The sequence below is a fragment of the Perissodus microlepis genome, chromosome 4 (assembly GCF_051167445.1).
Source record: "Perissodus microlepis isolate ML-2025 ecotype Zambia chromosome 4, ASM5116744v1, whole genome shotgun sequence".
In the NCBI taxonomy this organism is placed as follows: Eukaryota; Metazoa; Chordata; class Actinopteri; order Cichliformes; family Cichlidae; genus Perissodus; species Perissodus microlepis.
In genome coordinates this window covers 20,324,499-20,346,911 of record NC_140464.1, presented here as the reverse complement: position 1 = coordinate 20,346,911, position 22,413 = coordinate 20,324,499, and the positions used below count along the sequence as shown (strand labels likewise).

The 22,413-nt window shown below is 39.5% G+C and overlaps 1 protein-coding gene across 1 annotated transcript in view; it reads left to right on the top strand.

The window, feature by feature from the left end:
• The window catches only part of grapa (GRB2 related adaptor protein a), a 35,157-nt gene extending 14,868 nt beyond the window's left edge, over positions 1–20,289 (top strand). Inside the window, exons 4-5 of the mRNA XM_084926404.1 lie at positions 6,804–6,972; positions 18,989–20,289. Of these exons, the coding sequence (XP_084782530.1) occupies positions 6,804–6,972; positions 18,989–19,174 (355 nt within the window). The 3' untranslated portion in view covers positions 19,175–20,289. The remainder of the gene's footprint in view (positions 1–6,803; positions 6,973–18,988) is intronic.
• The last annotated feature ends 2,124 nt before the right edge of the window (positions 20,290–22,413 follow it).

Sequence of the window (22,413 nt, the reverse complement as noted above, 5' to 3'; positions counted from 1 at the left end):
CTCAGATCAGTCTGTCATCAACAACCACACTGTGGTTGTCTACTAATCGGAAGGTTGATGGTTTGATCTCCAGCTCTTCTAGTCTGCTTTTAGTATCCTGAGTTGCCCCCGATGTATCCATCAGAATGTGAGTGTGTGAACGTAAACACACTTCGACCCAGAAAAGAGTGCTTGTGTGAATTTGTGTGTGAGGTAAGAAAGTGCTTCAGATGCTCAAACAGAGTAGAAAAGCACTACGTAAGTACAAGTCAGACAAGTTTAACATGCCACCTTCAAAATCACCTCAATCACCTTTCTTTCCATTGTGATGCTCAGTTTGCACTTCAGCAGGACATCCATGTCTGCATATCTAAGTGCCCTGAGTTGCTGCCACGTGATTGGCTGTTTGTTACATTAATGAGCAGAGGTGGGAAGCAACGAAGTACGAATACTTTGTTACTGTACTTCAGTAGAATTTTCAGGTATCTTTACTTGAGTATTTATTTTTCTGACAATTTTTTAATTTTACTCCCTACATTTTTGAACGAATATCTGTACTTTCTACTCCTTACGTTTTCAAAACAGGCTTTTTACTTTTGGTTTAACGCATTTGAGGGGAGTTATTATCACTGCGGGCCTTCACACATCAAACCGATTTGAGGCTCAGCACTAATGCACAAAAGGCAGTCCTATTCATGTGTCAAGAAACAAACTGTTTGTGTGCAGTTTGTCACACGGTGCGTTGCTAACTAAAGGTCCAGCTGCTGTATTTAACAAGGAGAGAAAAGAAAGAGAGCTAACTTTACTCAGAGATGGAGAAAGATAAGAAAGACAGGACAGGAGAGGAGGAAAAGAGGTTAGATGTAAAGGTAAAGACTGCTCAGTGGTGTTTGATAAACCTCATGTTTTTAAATCATATATTGTGCCTGTACATGTGACAATATATTTTTTTCATGTTGTGAAACGTGCTGCAAAAAAGCCAACAAAAAAACCTGAGGTAGACTAACTGTTATTTAAAGGTTGCATGAAAATACTCTGCAAGTTTGTGCAGGATAAATAATGTGGTTGATTTAAAGTAAAGCACTGTGTTGGGCTGGTGCACAGTGGCTGTGGTTCTCATGGTCAGAGTTAGGTTACATTGGGTGTAGCAGAGATGAATTTTAAGTTAAGCTGATGATGCTTAGATCTGCTGACTGAATTCCACCTTCATACTAACTTTATACTGTCTAATATAAAGACAGCCTAAACAGTAAACTGTCGGTGTAGAGTACATTAGTATCTGTACTTCTACTTAAGTACAGAATGTCTGTACTTTTCTCACCTCTGTTGAATAGAGGTACCTAATAAAGTAACTGGCGATTGTATGTGTGGTGCACGGCACAATAATGTTTGTTCTGTGAAATTCTCCTTTAAGTTGTTTACTTGCAATATATATGTGTAAACCCGGCATTGATAGACATGTTTGGTCAAGAGTTCCACAGCCAACATGACTGAGACCAGGAAAACATTGTCAGATACCAAAAACCGCAGCCTGGTTAGAGAGAGGATATTGTATTCAAGACCAAGTAAGAGCTTTTCTCATAAATTTTCAGTAGAAAGTCAGGTTTTCATAGCCTAAACCATAACTCATACTGGCACAGTTTAATACCACAGTTCAGTGACCAAAACACATCAGAGAGAGACAGGAACGTAAACACGGGGAAGAGAGAAAGAGGCAAAGCAAGAACAGTGTCAGAGAAGGACAGGACTTTATATTTCCTTCTGTTGTGTTTTCTCACGGTCAAGTAAGACCATCACGTGCTCTGTGAGATAGAGGCTCCAGAGGGTCTCCTCCTCCTTATTTATGTATTCATTTTTTTCTCATTTTAATTAATCCAAACTCGCTCTGTCTCTCACTCTCTCTCAAGGCTTAGACCGAGTTTACTATGAGAAAAAGCAGATACAAAAAGTTATATTAAATTTATTCCCCAAATTCCAAACACTCCAATTGAAAAGATTTTCAATCATAACATAAATGTACCACAAAAAAAGCTTGAACTCAAGAAATCACAGGCCATCATAAAAGTCTCATTACTTAAGAATTTTAAAATGTTATTGAATTTAAGGTGAACAAAGTTAATGAAAAGTGAAGACATGACATAGATCTGTAAATCTATTGACAGCATCATGACAGTGGTGTCATTTGAGCTTTCTGCTTAAAGAGGTCTGCTTGTTGGAGACTTTTCCTGTGACCAACATGACTCATTCAGCAGAAGTGCTTGCTGACAGTTTCTGTCACCTTAGGATGGCAAGTCCTGCTGTTTTTAATTATTCATGTAGAAGGTCAAAACAAAAAAGGAAGCCAAAAAAAGAAGACACGTTTAACAAACATATCCAAAATGAGCATCGTTAGTATTGCCCAACTGCTGTTAAGCATAGCATGGAATTTTTAGCGCTGCTTTTCCCACAATCCTGGTTTTATTTTGGATGCTTGCATTGTTCCACTTTGCACACAGACAAAAAAAATTGAAAGTAAACAGTTTTAACTTGATTTTAAAAGATTGATTGAAGTCAGGGGTATGAGCGCTTTCCCAAAGTTTCAGGTGGACGCGAATGACTTAAATATGCAGTAGAAATATTCAGCCCACTAAGTCAACACAGTTTCGATTAAAGTGCCTCCACCAAAACATATTTTATCATTCCTCCCCTTCTCTGCTTCATCACATCTCTCGCTCTGCACCCTCAGAGCACAGACGGTCACACTTCCTTCCTATCTCCTCAGCCATCTATCAAAACTGGCCTGGTTGACATGCAAGGACGCTCCTTTAAAATACGGCAGACGGTTATGCACGCTAGCTGGCACAAAAACATGATATAATCAGCAATTTGCATCACATGGGCACACAAACACACACAGAGTTAAAAACTGTCGGCCGGAGGTGTTAGTGTGACTGTGTGAAGTAGTCCAGACATCTGCAGCGGTTTAGAAACTGAACAGCAGATTAGACAAGGGGGCTGGCAGAATGAGAGAGACAGCAAGAACAAGGAAGTGAGAATAGATTGATGGGGGAAGTTGAGAGAAAGATGGTCGGACGACCTTTGAGCACACACAATAGCGCTGGCGCAGAGCAAAAGTCTGAAATGTAACTGCTGTCCTCATCTACAGTATATCTGACTCTGAGTTCTATCTCTAAATCTATTTCATTTTCTGTCTTTCAATCTTTCTCACTCTCATTCTTAGATTCTTGCTCTCGTTCTCATTTCCTTTTACTCGGAAACAGAGCATAATCTCTCCATCGCTGTGGGCCTTAATTACACTGGATCAGAGAGATGAGAGGGCACTTGGAGAGACTGCTTTGTGTATGTGTGTGCGCGAGAGAGCGATCCAGCTGAGACAGATGCTGTCTGCGCTCTTACAGCAAACTGCTTCTCTACTGTCTCTACTTCACCGTCATAATTAATAAAACCATCAGTATGACATCGCCGAATATTGTTACAGCTACATTATCATGCATTCTCCTCTTGATTACATACAAGTATTTAACTCTAGATTATGGTTTATTTCATTCTAAATAAGGTGTGTTGCCATTGCGATACAGCAAAAAATAGTATTTAAATACTTTTTAAGGCTAGTTTTCTCATGATTTGTGTTCAAAGTCTCAAACTGCGTTATTATTATTTTTACCTCTTTCCTGATACTGATGTGTGGTTGTGTTTTGCATGGCAGGGTAAATTTAGCATCAAGCGTGGTTTAATGTTCAGCCAGTATTTAGCTAGCTTCTGGTCACTTGCATGGGCACTTTTTCCGGTGGGGGAGGGGCTGGGCATGTCAAACATTAATGATAGATGCCAGTTTCACATTGATATTCCAAAGCTAAACTGAAATGAGGTTTTTTTTGTTTTTCGTTTTCTATTGATTTCGTTTTCCTGAAAATAAATTTTCTCTTTCAAATTTCAAACTACCACTGAGAAGGATGTAGAGGGTGCAGAATAACTTCAAATATTACCTTATTTTCTTCTTTTCTTCCATCTGTTTTATGTGTTTAATTGTGCTTTACATTGTTGTGAATCCCCTCGAGGGAAAGTCCGTGTTGAGCTCACATCCTGTTTTAAAATCTTCTCGTCTCTGTTCACCTCTCACAGCACCCCTTACTTATTTTGACTTCGTTATCCAGCAGGGGCTTATTGTGTGATTTGCTCCCTCAGACAAGCAGCTGCTGCACAGTTGCAGAGCTGGTGGCAGTTACAGAGCCCCACCAGTAGGGTGCAGCAGAGGGCGCCAGACACTTTGGGAGATTATTGGGGCCGATGAAGATTACTCTGACAGAAGACCACAGTTTTGTGCTTTGTGTGTGTGTGTGTGTGTGTGTGTGTGTGTGCGTGTGTGTGCGCGTGTGTGTGTGTGTGTGTGTAAAGCTGAATTAAGAGAGGCAATGGAGACAAAGTGAGATAAAGAGAGAAAAGTTAGAAAGAACTGAGATTAAGAGGTGATTGTCTGCACTGACAGCAATGATATGGCAACAATATGACAATAATAAAAAAAATTGTGGCCTTTAAGTAGCAATTCATGAACATTACCACCCCAGCATTGGTCTAGGAACACTACAGCTTAAAACATAGTGTTCGTGTGTTGCCAGAGGGGCACAGACAGATCTGTTTGTAAGAGTCACCGAAATTAAATGTAATTAAGACCCGATTAAACATTAATTCAAGGTGAAGTTGTGTTTGTTGCTTCTGGCTCTTCGGAAATTTTCCTCAGAGTTTATTCACCAAACCTCAAACCCTCGCACAGGGTACCAAAATAGCTGAAGCCAGCCAGACCTGTGGGCAAAATAAAAGCACTGTTGGTCATACAGAATGAGTTAATATTTACATGCTGGTAGGCTGTCATTTTAGAAAGACACATTTGATTAATTTAATATTCCTGCAAAATAAAATCCTCAGTTTTGGGAGTCAGATCGTGAGAGGAGAGAAACAAGGACACACAGGCTGGAGAAAAAGAGAAGGCAGAGAAAGAAGGGCAGGGTGGAGGTGTAGCTGAATGCCATCCAGTCATAAGGGAGCCAGCTCTGCTTGTTCACAGGAGCACAGTGTCTGAATAGAGAAAGGAATTCTGGGTGAAAAAAAGCCGATGCTCATTTACTTTCCGCGAGCCTGGAGCACGGCCAATCAGACGCGATTCAGAAGGAGCCGAGCAAGGTTAAACCACAAATCCCCCCAAAAAGAGATCCCACATTGTGCTTTTTCGCTTATTAGGTTGCATCATTCAATGGCGGTATTTCCATCCGCACCGATGACGTTGCGCTAGAAGAGAAACGGGAGAGAGAATGTTGGCTCTCTCTTTAACCACCGACGTGATATTTTAGCAATCATTAACATAACATTAACACACACACCTACTCTGCGATGTGTTTAGAAATATGGGGGTGTTGCACTGATTTCCGCTGCATGTTAGATGCAGTTATGTAACCATGTAATCACGGTGAGATGTCCAGATTTCTAAAGATAAGCTGGGAAGTTACTTAGCAACCACCACAGACCAGGACAGGGGGAGCAGGTATGATTGTCAATGAATGCTGGCCAAACTCTTCTAATTATAACAACAAGGCAAAGCTCTTCAACACCTAGGCTATTTTTGTTCGTGCCACTTATGGCTTTATTTTATTATTATTTGTCATTTGTTTTGCTTGGCTTTGATCAGAATCTGTCTAAAAATGTTGCTGATTTTGTGCTACAAAGCATCTAAACCACATTTATTTAAATTTAAAGGGTATTGGGTTTGTTTGACATGAGACTCACAGAGCAGTCTGTGAAAATGTCATTGTCTGCTTTTATTCTGAGAAACTGACTGCGTTAGATATTTCCACAGTAGTTTTGGTTTCTCTTTGTAACAGCTTGTCTGTTTTCACATTATTTCAACAGCTTTAAGTCAACCCAGGGTCCTGGGTTTGGACTCGGGCACAGCTTCCGGCTCAAAATGAAAAACACACCAGGTTAATTCTGCCTGTGCGAGGACACGACACTTATAATCTCAAGCGTTTCTCCTGCTCGTTAAATAAAGTCTGACCAAAAATAAAACTTCAATACGTATAATACCAAGCAGAGGTCACTCCACTGATTTTAGAGGCAAATTGAAATGCACTAAATCCATTGTCCAATCAGCAGCTGACATCTGGGAGGAGGCTTTGCAGGCTAAACATTAAGACTATTAAGAAATAGTTGGTCCAGATGTACTGTAAGACAAAAAGAAATAAACTAAAAGAAAAATAAAGAGACCTTGTGATTGACAATAGAGTACATGATTAAAAAGCAGGATTATTCAGCCATGATTCCTACAATAGACCTTAAATTGAGCCCAAGCACCGTCAACACAGTTAACAAGTCACCGTTTTGTTTCCAAATTATTTCTGAGAGTAAATGACCCGTGTTGTTGCAGATATATATATATATATGCAATTTGTCCCATATAAACAATAGTAAATATTCAAACTTTTAATGAGATTTGGGAATTTTGCCCAGTGTGTTTTATAGATTTCATTTCCATGAAGTTTAATCCAATAAAGGGAAACTGGCTGTGGCAGTGATTCTCAGTGTTTGTGAGCATGGAGCCACTGCAGGGTGGTGTTGTGGATGACCAGGGGAGAAAGAAATCAGCAAAATTAAGATTTATCAAGAGGAACAAAATAAGGATTTTCTCACGATTTTGTATTTTTTTTAGTGTTAGTTAACAAAATGGCAAAAAAATGGAACTCATTAGTTAAGGTATGCTACTGCGAGGAAGCACATATCCTAATAGATACTCAGTTTTATGATCGTTTGCGTCTCTTTGTTTACCTGCTTTGCAGTTATGGGGATCATGTTCAGCATTTCAAGGTACTGCAGGATCGCTGTAGTCAGTACTACGTGTGGGACGAGGTGTTCTCCTCTCTGAACGAGCTGGTGGACTTCTACCATAGCAACAGCATCGCCAAGGAGAGGACGGTCTTTCTGAGAGACCCCGAGCACTTCGCCAGGGTGAGTTTCTTTTGATTTCATGGTTTTCTTAAAGCAATCTAAAATAATATTTAAGTGGGGAAGCTTTAACCTGATTTTTTTTTTTTCGTATTTGTACTGTAACAAAGTAAACCCTCTAAACTGATCTAATCAATCAGTTTCAGCTCAATCTGCTCATTGCAGGTCTCCTTCTATGGTCATTTCAGGTGAGATAAGGAGGTCTAGCTTGCTAGCACTGGATTCTGTTTGTGAAAGCCAGGTGAGGAGCTACCAATCAGATTAAACTGTGCTTTAAGGGAGGGGTGGCCTTAAAGAGGCAGGAGCTAAAACTGTGACTAATGCAAATGTGTTCCAGTGGACTCCTAGGACAAAAATATACAGTAGAAGTAAAGATGTACACAAAAGTCTCCCTTTAAACAGTTTTTAAAAGCAACCTGAATATAATTTATTTGAAATGGAATATATTCAATTAAAAAAAATTAAATGTACCTAAATCACCTAAATCCTCATCTTTTTTTTAAAAAAAAATCCCTATGCATTTTTTAATCCCATTATCCTTATGAGTGTCCTCACCAAACCATTTAAGACACATCTGTTCTTGATGTCATCTGTCTCTGTCTCGTTCCTCTTCCCTCCGCCGTACTCCCATATATCATGTTAACTATCAGGCGAGACACAGTAAATTATCCGGTGCTTATCAAATCAGTACGCCTGGACAAACATAACAAGCTGAGTATTCATTTTTCATTTGACTCGAAGGCATAACCTGTCAATCTAATGTAGCTGATAACTATGGGAAAAACTCCATATGTGGAATTTCTGGAGCTGCAACTGCGTCGGCGGAGTTTGACGTTTGACGTAGAGGTGCAGCTTGTAATGAAACATCACAGAGCCGCCGCCAGTTTGGAGCAAAATCAAATCAGTCATCTTAGACAGCGTGCCAGACGGACTGAGCACAGCAGTGTTAAAGGAAACTGATTTTCTAAAAGGCAATTCTACACATTAGTCATGAGGTAGCTACATATCAAATTTGGGCATATGATTACTTTACTCCATAATTCAATCACCCGATCAGTCTTAGGTGGATCACACTCTATGTAGAGTGTGATATGTAGACTCCAAAAGACTGCACACGATAGTAATATACTACAGCTGTAAACCAGAAGCATAGCCCAAGCATTAGTAGTACTTTATTTGATTTTTAGTACGAGAAATGACAGTTAGTTCCTGAGAAGGCGTCATCATGGGAAAAGCTGCTGTTGTTGTTGTCATTATGTAGACAAGCTCGTATTGCACAGTAACTACGCCTGGGAGCGGCAGGCAGTGCCGCATCCGCAGGCGAACCCAATTGCACCGAAGGGATTTGATCCACAGCAATCCCGACGTGACAGCATGTTTGTGTCACTGTAACACAAACCACAAGCTAATACTTCATATAACATCATATTCACTTCTGTGGTTTCAGCCCCGAGATTTGACCTCGATTCATCGGGGAACAGAACGATCAATGGAGTGCAGTCATCTGCCAGTGTTAGCTGTCACATGGAGATCATGTTTCATTTACTACACTGACAAAAATTATAATTCTCAAAATGAAAGCGAGGAATGTCTGGCATTGCTGGATGCGTGGTTTTTGTCTTAAGTCGTTCTTTTAGTCAGCCTCCTGTCTTCATGATTTACTCCTGCTACGGTGGCAGGTGGCTGTTATTGTACATCACAAAGTCCCCAGTTTCTTTTAAAGAAACAAAAAATCATTTACAGTACTGTGCAAAAGTCTTGTATCTTATCATTTTCATTTGCTTGTTAAGCTGCTTAAGACAATGTCAGAATTTGGTGTTTTATGTTGTATTATCGTGCATGTCGCATGTTTTAATTAAATGCTTGCACCTATTTGTCATTTTCCTAATAAACTATAAAGAAATGAGGGCTAGTTTGAGACTTTTGCGCAGTACTATATGTTATTTTAAATAAATAGGGTTTGCTGTTTTTCTTAATTTGTGCAAAATTATGTTACACAAAAAGTCCTGCAAAATGCATAACATGTAACTCACTCAGACTTCTGAATGGAGTCCAGTATTTTACAATCATATGAAGCACAGAAGAAGCCAAAGGCATAAGCTTAATGTGCCCTGGATGAATTTCTCAGCTGGATTTTTAGCACAGACTTTCTTACTTATTCCAGCTAGGGAGCCGTAACATCATAAGAGTAATATCAGCGCAGTGTAATTTCCAGATCCTGTATATTTAAAATAAAAGAGTCACAATCAAGATGGGCTTGATCTTAAGTCATTTACATGAGCACTTTACGCTTTTCTCATTTTGGGCTCGCTGTGAGTCGAGGATTAACAGAATGTGACAGGGTAAATTTTGCTCACATCACTCATTGAAATGGATCTCATCACATGTGGTTACTTAGCCCACAGCTCAACTGAGTATCAGTTAAGAATCAGTGCTTCAAATGGCCTACAGATGATGTTGAAGTTTGGATCGTTTAACCTCAAGAATTTGGGTTTTTCAGTTATCAGACACTCGCTGCATGTTTTCTTTTGATTGTAGATGATAGTGGTGATAAAGGTTTAATTGTGGGATGCAGTTTTTATGTTAGAAAATGCAAGAGCTCCCTCGTACTCTGTGTTTACAGTACATGCACAGACAAAGTTTGCCATAGAGCTGTCTCATGTTTTCTTTATTGACTTAATAATGTTTTTAATACCCCAAATAAGAAGACATGATCCTAAAGCAACTCTGGAGCAGCTTAGAATTACATCCAAGCTTCATCCTTAATGCTGCCATCTGTTTTCAAAGCACCCTTGCAGATGGGATCTGTTTGCGACCACTGCTTTCACTGCCTCGGTTTGGTTCACCTTTGAAATCAAACCTTTCGCCTAACAATCAGCTCTGTGAAGTGCCAAAAAAGAAGCAGAGAGGTGCTGACATCCGAGGTGGTGGCCTGCAGATAGCCAGTCACTGCTGCTCTGTGGTGTTTTGCAGATGATCAGAGAAGAAGTGATGTTAGTGGCCAATGAGTCAGTGCTGTTATTACAACTAAAGGGAGGCAGGGAATAAACAGACACACATGCACGAGTGTTTCAGGCAAGGTAGCAGCACATTGTAGTTCTCGTCCTCCTTTCTCCACGTTCCTTTTATGTTCTGCTTGAAGTAATAATAGCATCCTTACTGATCCAGCCCGGAGAAGAACGCCTGCAGTAATATACTTTATGTCACCACAAAAAGAGAAAAAACGATTATTAGCCTTAACCCAAAGTAAAACCACCAGAATCGTCACTAAATTATTTTAAACCAACTTTAAAAAAAGGAAATGTCTGTTTACTAAAGAATAAAATACACCTTTGCACTTATAATTTACAGGATTGACACTAAAATGCACTGACTTCTGTGTAAAAGCTAACTCAGACTCAGTGCCTTAGCTATACGAAGGTTAACTGAGCTCATGTGCATGGCCACCCCTCCAAATTTGGAGCCGATGTGGATGAGAGGACCCGCCCAGTACTACCTCAAAATCATCCAGGTGTCTGCCATGCTTACTCTGATATGAAGAAACCTGAGTGTCCTATCAGTCCCACATGCTAACGGTAGCTCCCCTATTGATCGTGGCACTTGTTAACATGACTTTAGTTGCCTGGACAGCAGGCTCCAAGGAAAGATTGTTTTAATAGGCTAGGGTAACCTGTAAGGGCTATTTGCTCTGATAAAGAATAATACTTTGACTTCTACCTTTATTGTTTAACAAAAGGTTAAAAAGTGGATGTCCACAAGTTAGACTTTAATTGTGGGACATTTTATTAAAGACATTTAGCAAGAGCAGCTGACATCACCCAACAGGAAAGCAGCTGGGCATTCAGTAGAAAAATTATGTAAACCAAAATCCTTCTGAATGAACCATTTAACACGGCAAAAAAAGCACACACAAAAAGCCAAAATTTACAAAATGTAAGCATATCTGAGTCGTGAAGATGATGCATTTGATCGTTGTGATGATGTGCTTTTGGAGTAGCTGCTTCTAGATTTGTTGTAGTTTGTCTCGTGGAACAGGAAACCTTCAGATTTTTTTTTCATCCTAAAAAAAAGTCTTTTTTTTTGCAAATTGAGCTCCTGATTAGTTGCATCACGGCTGGTCATAAAACCGTTCAGAGCGTGCTCCAAATCACTCGGGATGATGCGCAGTGCATTCGTCTCTCTGTGCAAATGCAGCTGGAGCAGGTGTGAAGTGATGAATTTAGCTTTAGGCAGTTGTGGTGGTACTTAAACGGAAGATGGCTACAGCCATCCCACGGAAGACTAATAAACTGTGTGACCTAAATACTGTGATAATTGAATTCTCTTTAATGCGAGTGAATAGCACATGAAAACAACACCAGGTTTTGTTTCTGAATATTTCAGTTTTCTGAGAATTTCTCATGCTCATGCACAGGAAGCTTAAGGCTACACCAATGACACCACCACAGAGGAGGTGGTGTTATGTTATGACTTCTGGCTTTATGGTTTGGGCAGAAATAGCACAAAAAGGATGACTGTCCTCTCTCCATCTGCTCAAACGGCTCATTCAAAAACACACTTTTGGATCCACTTGTGTGCAGTGACTTCTGACAAACTCAAGCTGAAGTGGAATACGAACACAGGAGAAACAAAACTAGGACAGATGCTGCATTCTTGTATTCTTTTATTGGCACTTACTGCTAGAAAACAGCCTGGAGGCTTTAACAAGATGTTTATGGTTGTTAATTTCATTGCTTTTTACACCCCATTTATTCTGTCTCATATTTTACTATGATGACACAGGCAATTTGCCCTGAATTCTAAATGAATATGCAGGTATTAGAGGTCAGCTGTGACTCTTCTGTTACTTTTAAGAATATGGTTAAACTTAAGAAATAATAGGGCTTATGGAAACCGCCACTGTTCACCCAGCGTCTATCTAAGAATTAGTAGACCAGCATTACTTTCATGATCAGTGGAGTTTCTACATATTGTACATTTAAGGATCTGTAAAAGCACTTTATGCTAATCCTAACCCTAACTCTTCTTACCCTTCCACCATCAATCTTTTGCATGTAAAGCAAATGTGTTAATCACAACGCCACAGAGCCGATTTAAGGAAATTAAGAAAATTGTTCTTTAAAAACAAAAGAAGCAAATGTAAAATTCCCATAGTTTTGAAAATGCATCTACAAGCTCTAATTTAATGGTTCAACACCCAAAAGAAATTCATTTTACAGTTATGGACATGATTAAAGTCGCTGCAGATTCATTTACTCATGATCGATTATTTCAGCTCTTATCTTCAGGCCACTTCCACTCTGCTATCAGCATTTAGCAGGACCTTCAATATTACTTAAAGTGTATTTTAAATTTGCTCACATACGTGCAGTAGAATAAAAAAAGAAAAACACAAAAATACACATTCTCACTACATATGGCTTTTATGGTCCTCAAGTACCATAAAAGACTGTTTCTGTTTTACCAAATAATGTTGTTGTTGTTTTTTTTTTTTAATTTTGTTTTTTCTTTCATTTGGTTCTGCTTAATTTCCTGGTTCTATGATATTATATCATATCTGTTCCATTCATCAGTGACAGGAGTCCCAGACACAGAACCAAATTCCGATTGTCTTTATATTACGCAGCATCATTAGTCTCAGGTCAGAAAGTTGCCCCATCAGAAGCAAGCTTATTAAGGGTCCACTAGGGCAGTGTTATGTAATTATCTTCCTGAAACATGTGATCATAATAATAATAATAATAATATATATAAAATGTGGCATGTGTTGGTTGTTTACATATATGGCTAACCTTAAAAATGCAGTCACTTATTTTTTAACGTATGTAATAGAAAAATATGTTGTACTTATATGACTATTGAACATTTGTACATGTATATTTTCATGATCTGTTTCTCATTATGCTTTTCTCCTCCTTCACCACTGCTCTCTCTCCTCCCTCATTTCCACTTCATTGTCTTCCTCCTCACATCAAACCTCATCTCCTGAACTGAAGTCAGGGCTCTACATGCTCATTTATTCCCAATATTGTAATATAGCTAGGCTTGTGTGTCCTAAAAATCACACTTACCCTCTAATAAAAGTTTAACTACATTAATTACAAAGTTTAATTACATTTAATTACTCACATCGCAAGTTCATTCATTAAGTGTCTTTTAACAGCAGCTAACACAAGCTAACAGAAGCTAACAGCAACTAATAGAGACTAAGAGACTCTACTGTAAGCCAAAACAGCAGATGCTAGCTGGGGCAAACACAGAAACGTTCAGGATATCACTAACACTGGCCAACAGCAGCTAACACAGGCTAACAGTAGCTAACAGAGGTTAACAGCAACTAATAGAGACTAAGAGCTCTACTGTGAGCCAAAACAGCAGAGGCTAGCTGGGGTAAACACAGAAAAGTTCACGATATCAACAACTCACCTCAGTATTGCAGTCATCAGACAGAAGTGAGTTTCATTCACTTATCAGACTCTCTTCTAAATGTTTTACAGCCTCCTCCAGAGTAAACAGACATAGACACCAGCTGACTTAAACAGCAGACAGCCTATGCTCACTACAGATAAATATAGAAAGATATAAATAGAGTTGTTTATCCTATAGTGGCCACCTTAGCTAGGATTATGCACTTGAATTAGGAAGAGTAAGAAAACAAACTTCCGTTGGCTGCAGTCCACACACATCTAGACATCTTTTACACACTGTACCTTTAAGACATGACAAATTAATTCTATATCCATTGCTGTGGAGTTTCGCCCACATACAGCAACAGTGTGACTTTGTTTTGAGAAAAAATAAGTGAAAATAACTACAGTGAAGTGTCAGCTGCTGGTCATATACAGTATCCTTGTATCGTTCTGTGTTTAGCACACTGGCTGTGATGTTGTTGCCCTGTAGGTCACTTTGAATCGGAATCACATCATGCCCCAGAGCCGAAGGTGCCGTGCTTTCCTTACATGGCTATGCAGCCTTTCTGTCTTTCCACACGAGATCACAGCAGCTTAGTCAGTTCTTTATGTCTCCATATGTGTTTACTGTTTTAATTTGAGCTTTAAGGTCTATTTTTTGTGCCTGTCTGTTGAGAGCTTTCCTTAGCATTGAATCTCTATAAACACAATGTATTTCTACAGCCTTCTACTTCTTTACAATTTAATCTGGGAGAGGATCAAAGGTGGTGAAAAAAAGAGAGATGCAATCATGTAAACACCAGCCGATCATTTCTGCACTGGCTCCATCCGTATCCAGTTATCTTCAATTCACATCAGTGGGCTTGGTTTCCCAGTAGGTAGATGCGCAGATTAAAAGCACACATGAAACATTGATATTAGCTTTGGCCCCGTCTGGCTTTTTCACTGTCAAGCTATATAAAATCACAGTCAGCTGGTCTTCGCGTCTGCGGGGTTTTGTCTTGGCCTTGGGCATCAACAAAGCTCCAACACCCAGCGTCTTCCACTGGCAGTGTTTGCACACGGTCATACAACTCACGCTTTACTTCTCTTGGAGAAAAGATTGTTTGATGAATGACTTAACCTGGTTATGGCAAAACCATATTTAGGGTTTCTATTTGGGTTTTGATCATGAGAAGGACTCTTAAGCATCTCCGAGGTGCCACTGTGGACAGAATTGTGTGAGCTACAAAATCCTCTGTGCCATTTTTGGAGAAGAAAAAAACCCCAAAGAAAATACTAAATGAAAGAAATTTGCCCTAAAGACCAGTTAACCAGACAACACTATGGCAAACTGGCAAATAAACAGTCTGGCACTTTCTTGTGTATTTGCTCAGCAGCTCTTTCTTCTTTGTGAGCTTGATGTGCACGCTCAAAGCTCTGAAATATTAACAGTATTCAGTATCCACTTCTTCACAGCATCACTTCTTTTTCTTTCATAAAAGAAATAAGAATACAAAGAAAAAAACTGTTCAATCCCCCCCCTTTAACCATTTAGATTATAAAGAAAGACGAGGTTATGAAAAGATTGTGTTCAGTGTTTCTCTTACTTTTTGTGTTCGACTAAATAGGTCAGTTTCACAGACGTGAACCGAGTGTGTTGAGCACTTGTGAGTCCTTGAATCATGTTGCACCATGGTGGGGTTTTTTTGTATGTATGTGTGTGTGTGTGTGTTGACCCTCCTATTGTTTGGTTTGTCTTCCCAAACTAATTCCACATCAGCTCATTACATGGCTCTTGATAGCTTCTTATCTCAGTATGGCAGAATAGGAAATAATTCTCCTAACACATCCCTTAATATCCTCATGTCCTTGTGTTGCAAAGCCTTCCCTTTTACCCTGGAAAACTTGGACCTTGTGCAAAGGGGCAAACAAGCAGTATTGGAGGAATTTTCGTTGCATTCTGTGCACAAGGGAACTAGCAAAAGCTGTACTGTCAGTGCTCTCTTAGGCGGTAGAGTCAACCCTAATCACAAGGATACATGGATTGTATTTGTCTTTACAAGAGAGAACAAGAATGAAAGGGTTCTTCTTGTGCAACCCACACAAACTAGAAGTCTCGACTAGATCAGTGAAACAATAAATCATAAGACTGTGAGGATTTTATAGATTTGCAGGCCTGATGGATTCTGTCTGGGTTTCTTGATCCTAATCCCGCTGTCTAGTTAGTGCATGTACTTGTTTGTAACTGTGTACATGTTTTGTGTGCCTACCGCTACTTGGATGCCATTTTATTGGGCCTTACTCTAAGATAAAGCAGTCCACAACAATAAAGCCCAGAATTGCAACATAGATATCTACGCACCTACATATAAAAAATAATATTGGTATTCATTGCAGCCTCCCCGCTCCCTCGCAGTTCACATCACATCCACCTTCTTCTGTGGGAGCGCCAGTGACAGCCGGGTTAGTTAAGTTCGAGCCTCTCTCCTTAAAATAGCCACTTTTGTTCTGCCACTCTTAAACTGCTTTTACTTCACGAGTCAGCAGCGATCAGAGGAGGCCGGCGATCGAGGGAGAAGAAAAACAGTTCTTTTGTGAACTCAAAGAAAAACATCGTGAGGAAGAGAGAGCAGAATCTGAGGGCTGAATTTAAAGCGGCTCCCCTTGCCCTGGATTGCCATCAAGCATCACAGCAACAAGTATTATAAGCGTTGTTTGTTGTTGTTATTTTTAGTGGGCATGTGTGTTTATTACACTCATCATTCTGGACTTATAGCACCTCTCCGTTGCATACCCATCCCTCTGTGTTTCTCTTTTATGACCAAGAGAAACTAAAATCTACCATTTACTCGATTTAAATATCGGATAAAACCCAACGCTAAACAAGGCTTTTGAGGAGAAGAGGGGCGCGAGGTGATTTTCATGCTTCACGAAGGTGCGCATAATGAGAATTTTATGCAAAGCACATGATGTTCATCACCATAAAAGTGTCACAGCAATCTAAAATATCTTGCCTCATTGATATTTACCATAAGCTGCTGTCAGGTAAGGACAGTCTGAGAATCGAAGGGTAAAGAAAGTGGAATGTGTCAGAATGGTAACTTTAAACCCAACAGGGCCAGATTAGTGGTGTGTCTGGAGTGGGCGTAAGCAGCATGTTCTTTGTTTTTCTGTCTGTTAGGTCCTTTCTAACATCGCTGTGTGTCTGTACTCGCTCTCCCCTTGAAAATATGCCCTACACGCATGGTTTTCTTTACAGCTTCCATCACTTTCTCAGTATCACGTCCTTGAAGTCCTTGAAACAAAACCAGCCACCCATTCATTTTCATCAGTTTCACCTTCAGTTCACCGTCCTATCCCAGCTGTCATAGGACAAGAGAGGGAGTACACCTTGGACTGTACTCCAGTCTAACACAGGAACAACACTGAGAGACAAACAACAAGTCAACAAGTCACATTACATTCATGCATATGGCCAATTTAGCCATTTATCTTAACCCCATGCATGTCTTTGGACTGTGGGAGGAAGCTGAAGTACCAGAAGTAGTGTGTGTGATTGGGTGAATGAGAGTTGTTGTAGTGTAGTTGTAGCTGTAGTGGAAGGTGCTATATAAGTATCTGTCCATTAGCATATGCTACTCTTGGACAGATCTAGTTGTTTCCCTGGTCCTGATAGTACTGTATCAACCTAATAAAGAATTTTGCTCTCAGACTGCAGGCTTACTAACAGTTTCTAGGATACTTAAAAGTAGAATGGGAAGCAGAGAATTCAGCTCCCAGATTGGATTCAGGATACAAAGCTCTCATAATCAGGGCTGGCTCAGCTACCCCTGAGTCCTCACTTAGATACAAAGCAATAGGCCTAGGTTGATGGGTACTTCCCATGATGGACAGTGTTTCTTCTTCATTCAACTCTTTTCACTCTTTAGGTGCTTACACACTACTGTACATGTAATCATTAGTTATTATTAATCTCTCACCCCTCAACACCAGCCGGTCGTAGCAGATGGCTGTCCCTCCCTTAGCCTTCTTCTGGTGGAGGTTTCTCCTGTTAAAAGGGAGTTTTTCCTTCCTGCTGTCACCAAGTGCGTGCTCTGTATGAATGTGTGAATACATAGACTGCTTTTTCATATTGACCAAGACTTATTTAATCTCTTTGGAGCTCGTATTCTTTTTCTTGTTTTGTTTGGCCTCCTGCTTCAAAGAAACTGTGCTCACTTTAAAAATTCATCATCTAGATTGTGGCTGGTGAATTAAATAATACCTCTCAAAGCCTTTGGGAGATAAGACCAGCGAACCTTATTGACCAACTTTCATTTTAAGTGCGTGTAGTGGAGAAATTTCCAAACTAGCCCTTGTAAACTGTGTGCTCTAGTTTTTTTAATGAGTGACTGGAAAAAAGTGCAAAATTACTTTCTATAATCTTATATCCTGATGATAAGCAGAAAACGCACTGGTATGTATAAATATTACCTTAACATAAAGAAAGACATATTTTTGTGAGTCACTGATAAAAAAACAAAAGTAACCCAAAACTGGCTGTGATATTAAATCAGCATGAAACATCTGTCTTTTGCAGGATTTTAAGTGGATTTGGTTTCTGCAGCCATCTAAACGTAGCGAGATAAAGATGTTAATAACTCTACAACCCCCTGATTTGACGAGTAACATATTTGACCGTCACATGCAAATAACACCATGCTGCTACAGCGTAACCCCACTGAATACTACACACATTGCACCGGTGTGTTATGACTCATTTTATGTGGGAGATGTTGGATTACAGAAGCTTACTGCCTCCTTTCCAGCTTTTTAAAAAAAGAAAAGTAGCATTCATGTGCTTTGTTTCTGGATTGAAATGGTAAAAAAGAGCTTCATTGACATTTGACATGTGGTGTCTTTATATTGCGCGATGAAAAGGCCTCATCTCTCATTTTCTAATACAGGGATGTCAAACTCATTTTACATCGTGGGCCACATGCAGCTTACTTAAGCAGGCCAGTGAAACTCCCCTTTCTGTGACTGTACAGAAGTTTAACTGCACATTTAATCCCAGAGATATTTTAATTTAAGAAAAAGAAGTTCAGTCATAATAGTTTGTTATTTCAGTGAAAGAAGACTGTCATTATGACTCTTTGGACTTTAAAGTGTAAACTGACAGAAAGAGTTCTGGTAGCTCACATACTTGTCCACACTATAAAAAATGTAAAAAAAACAAAAACCCAACAACAACAACAAAAAAAACAGTAATTTTCTACCTGTTTTTTAACAGAGGCTTCTGTAAATGGCAAATGTGTGGTTGAAGAAAAATATACAAAAAAATCTTTAAAAAATTCAGAATACAGAAATTCTTTCATTTTAAAATTTTGTATAATATTTGCATTTATACTTTATACTGGAGTCTTTGTTGGGCCAATTCTGGCTTTAAGGTTCACTTCCCCGGGCTAATATGTAAATCTTATATAGCTTGATAGCTGTCTCCAACACAGGGGTGGGTTACTTTTAGTATTTTCTTTGACACTATTAACTGGGTATTAACTTACTGTTGTGATGAAAATGTGTGATTAACTCTCTTTTCTTTTCCTCCTCCCCTCCCTCCTGTTCCCTCTCTCCCTCCTGACCCACAGCGTTCCCATCATGCCCAAGCCGTCTTCGATTTCACCCCGCACCACCCGTCCCAGCTACGCTTCCTGCGTGGTGATGTCATTGAACTCATTGACTGCTCTGATTCGGTGCGCTGGAGGGGCCGTTGCCATGGACGCGTGGGCTACTTCCCTCCAGAGTACGTCCAGCCCATTTATCACTGCCAGTGACCTGACCTCGTGTCAAACAAGCGCACGGCCATTCCTTTGGGTTCACCGACGAGCCAAAGACACTCACGCTGCTCCCCCGCTCTGCACTCGCCCGTCAACTTCCTGGAGCAAACGACGGAGCTACCACCGAACGACCCGTTCCCTAAACTGATTCCTCCCAATGCCCCCCTGTGATGTCGCCCTTCAAATCAGCCTTTGCTGCAGGCTCATCTGATCATCTGATCCTGAAGACTCCACTTTCTCCTCCGATCCAGACATGGACCTTTACACTGTGGAGAACTCTCACATATATTCAAAGTCATACATACTCCCAGTTATAATCATTTATTACAGCTTACCATCTCTAGTATAAAAGTAACACACATAAACACTAAACTGAGGGGAAAAGTGTGTGGCCCATGAAAACTCCTGAAGGAAGGGCAGGCTTGCTCTCTGGCTCATTTACTCCAGTATTTTGCCATCCTTTTCACCGGGAGCTGGACAGAAAGACACAGAAAGTCATTGTGAGTGTGAACACTTAGAGGATACTGACACAGCAGATTCCTCTCTCACTGAGCTGGTGTGTGTGTGTGTGTGTGTGTGTGTGTGTGTGGGGGGGGGGGGGGGGGGGGGGGGGGGGGTGTCTGTACAGATGTAAAGCCGCAGTCTTTACATACATATATGCATGTTGTGTGACGATGAGGGAGTGAGAAGTGTGTTGATTGTATCTGTGTGCGCGTATATATGTGTGTGTGCGTGTGTGTGTTTGAGCGTGCTCAGTGGACCAGTGAAAGGAGTTACTGTGTTACAGTGTGACAGTAAGACGAACACTGCCCAGACATCGCTTTGTTAATACAAAAAAAAAAAAGAAAAACGCGCTGCTTAAAATGTAACATGCTCAACTCAATTTACTGATCATTTGTTTGTTCTTGAGTATTTATTCTTATCCACGTGTGATCTTAAAATACATATACTGCAAGTGAATTTAAACATTGTATAAATGTTTTGCTTCTGTTGAAACTGTTGCAGTTGCTTAAGAGGAACAAACTTCATGTGACTGACAGCAAGAACTTGGATCGGTCTTCCTTATCCTGTAACAAAATCATTGAAATAAAGTGATACATTTACATCTTTGAGCCCTGAAGCTTGGACTTTATTTGGTATTTACTGTATCTGCTTTTAGTGTGTATTTTACAATGATCTTGTGTTCTTTTTAATGAAAAGGTCACATGTGCCATAATTTGCTGTGATCTTGATCAGTTTTGTTGGTGCTATTTCCCCCCTTTTTTTTTATGATCAGTTTTATCCTGAAGTTCCCTCTACCAAAGCCATCGGAGCACTGCTAATCTTGCAATCCCCCAAACCATTTAATTAAATGGTCAATTAAATTTAACAGATTTAATGTACTTGTACTTTGAGTATTTCAATGTTATGCTACTTTCGGCTTTTACTTTAGATTACTCCATATTTTGAATGCAATTATTGCACTTTGTGCCCAACACTATATAATTTAAAGTTTTAGATACTTATTATTTTTACAGATTAACTTCAGTTTTATAGCCCAAGCTGCTGAGCAACATTAAAGGAACATACACATGAATAAATCAATAATTAAAATCCAATAATATCATGTATATGATTCTGATTTGTTTTTATTTCACATGACTTTAGGTATTAGGTATTTTAAACATGTTTGAATATGTAACCAGTGAATTATTTTGCCATGTAAGTAAAATTATAATTTTATAACTTTTTTTTCAGCTATCCATCAAAAGATTAGGTTTAAATTCTGATGCAGCTCCACTTTTTACATAATAAATCTGGAGGCAGGGCCACATATGAGCTTGAAAACTGTGGTTTGTACATAAATTTTCTAAACTTATTAAATATTAAATACTAAGCATTTTGATCCTCCCTGCTACCTCCAAGCACCATTGTTGGTCTGCCCTGTGCCTCCACACTTAAAAGTTATGGAAATGCTCCCGGTCAAACAGAGTCCACTATGAGTCTTTCTTCTGTTTAATGTCAAACAGCAAAATTCCAGGGGCATTTTTTTTCATATGTACACAGCATATTCATCACAATTTCAGTAAATTAAATGATATAATTATTAATTAATATAATTATATTAAATTCAGATAATAATAATAATAATAATAATAATAAGGGCTGTCTCTCTGTTTGTTTGTTTCTTTGTCCATTAATTCCTCATAGACCATCAGGAGCTGAGTAACCAAACTTGGCACACAGGTACATCTTGGGCCCCCGAAGGTGGGTATCTATTGCAAGAGAATATAATGACCCGCTTTTAACATATAAACAACATCTATCTTTTTTAAAGTTTTCTCAGTCTGATTAAGTACATCAGTTTGTTAACTGCATCAACAGGAAAAGCTACTGTAGCGTGCCAATCTACTAGTTTTTCATGGATCTTAATACATTTTTGAGTGGACACTGAGCACAACGGGCAAATACAATAAAGCTTGATCTCTCTGATTAAACAAAAATTGGTATTATGATTGAGTAAATCAAACCCTGGTTAACAAAAAGGAACTAAAAAACTAGAATCACTTTAGACGTGTCTAAAACTCTCTTAAAGAGGAAAACATATCCATGTATATATCCACACAACCTAAACATGAAATTCTAGTCAAGTTAAAAGAGTTGTTACTTGTCTTTTAGGTGTATTTTATAAAAGTGTCAACAAATATGTACATGTTACTTATATGGTAATTAGAGTTTTACAACACTTGCTCATTTTATGGTCTTATTGTATCCTGTGCCAGGAGACGCCTCACTGGCATGTAATTCTGTCAACATAATAATAGATCTGTGCGATAACGCATCACGTCACCGATGTTAAGGACAGTTTTGCGCTGACATTCGGCCGCCGTTATGTAAGGAATGCAGAGCCGCTTCTCTCACCACACTGTAATGTTTGACATGAAGCTGGTAAACTGGGTTACGTTTGACCATTCCCCTGCTCTCAATCACTTCTGTTACCTTTCACTCTCTTGTCTCTGCTTTTGTTCTAACAAACCACTATTTTCATTCTTCCTGACAGAGTCACCCCTGGCTTGTCACTGACAGTTAGTCAATAAGCTACCGCAATCCAACGGGGGGAAAGAAGAAAAGGAGTTAAAGGTGTACCAGAAATAGCACTGCTGTTTTCTCCCTCTGATCTTTTTTAAAACTGCTGAGTCACTTTGAAGTGTCTGAGTTGTGGATGAAGGGATAAGGTTTGTGTGTAAGCGTGTGTG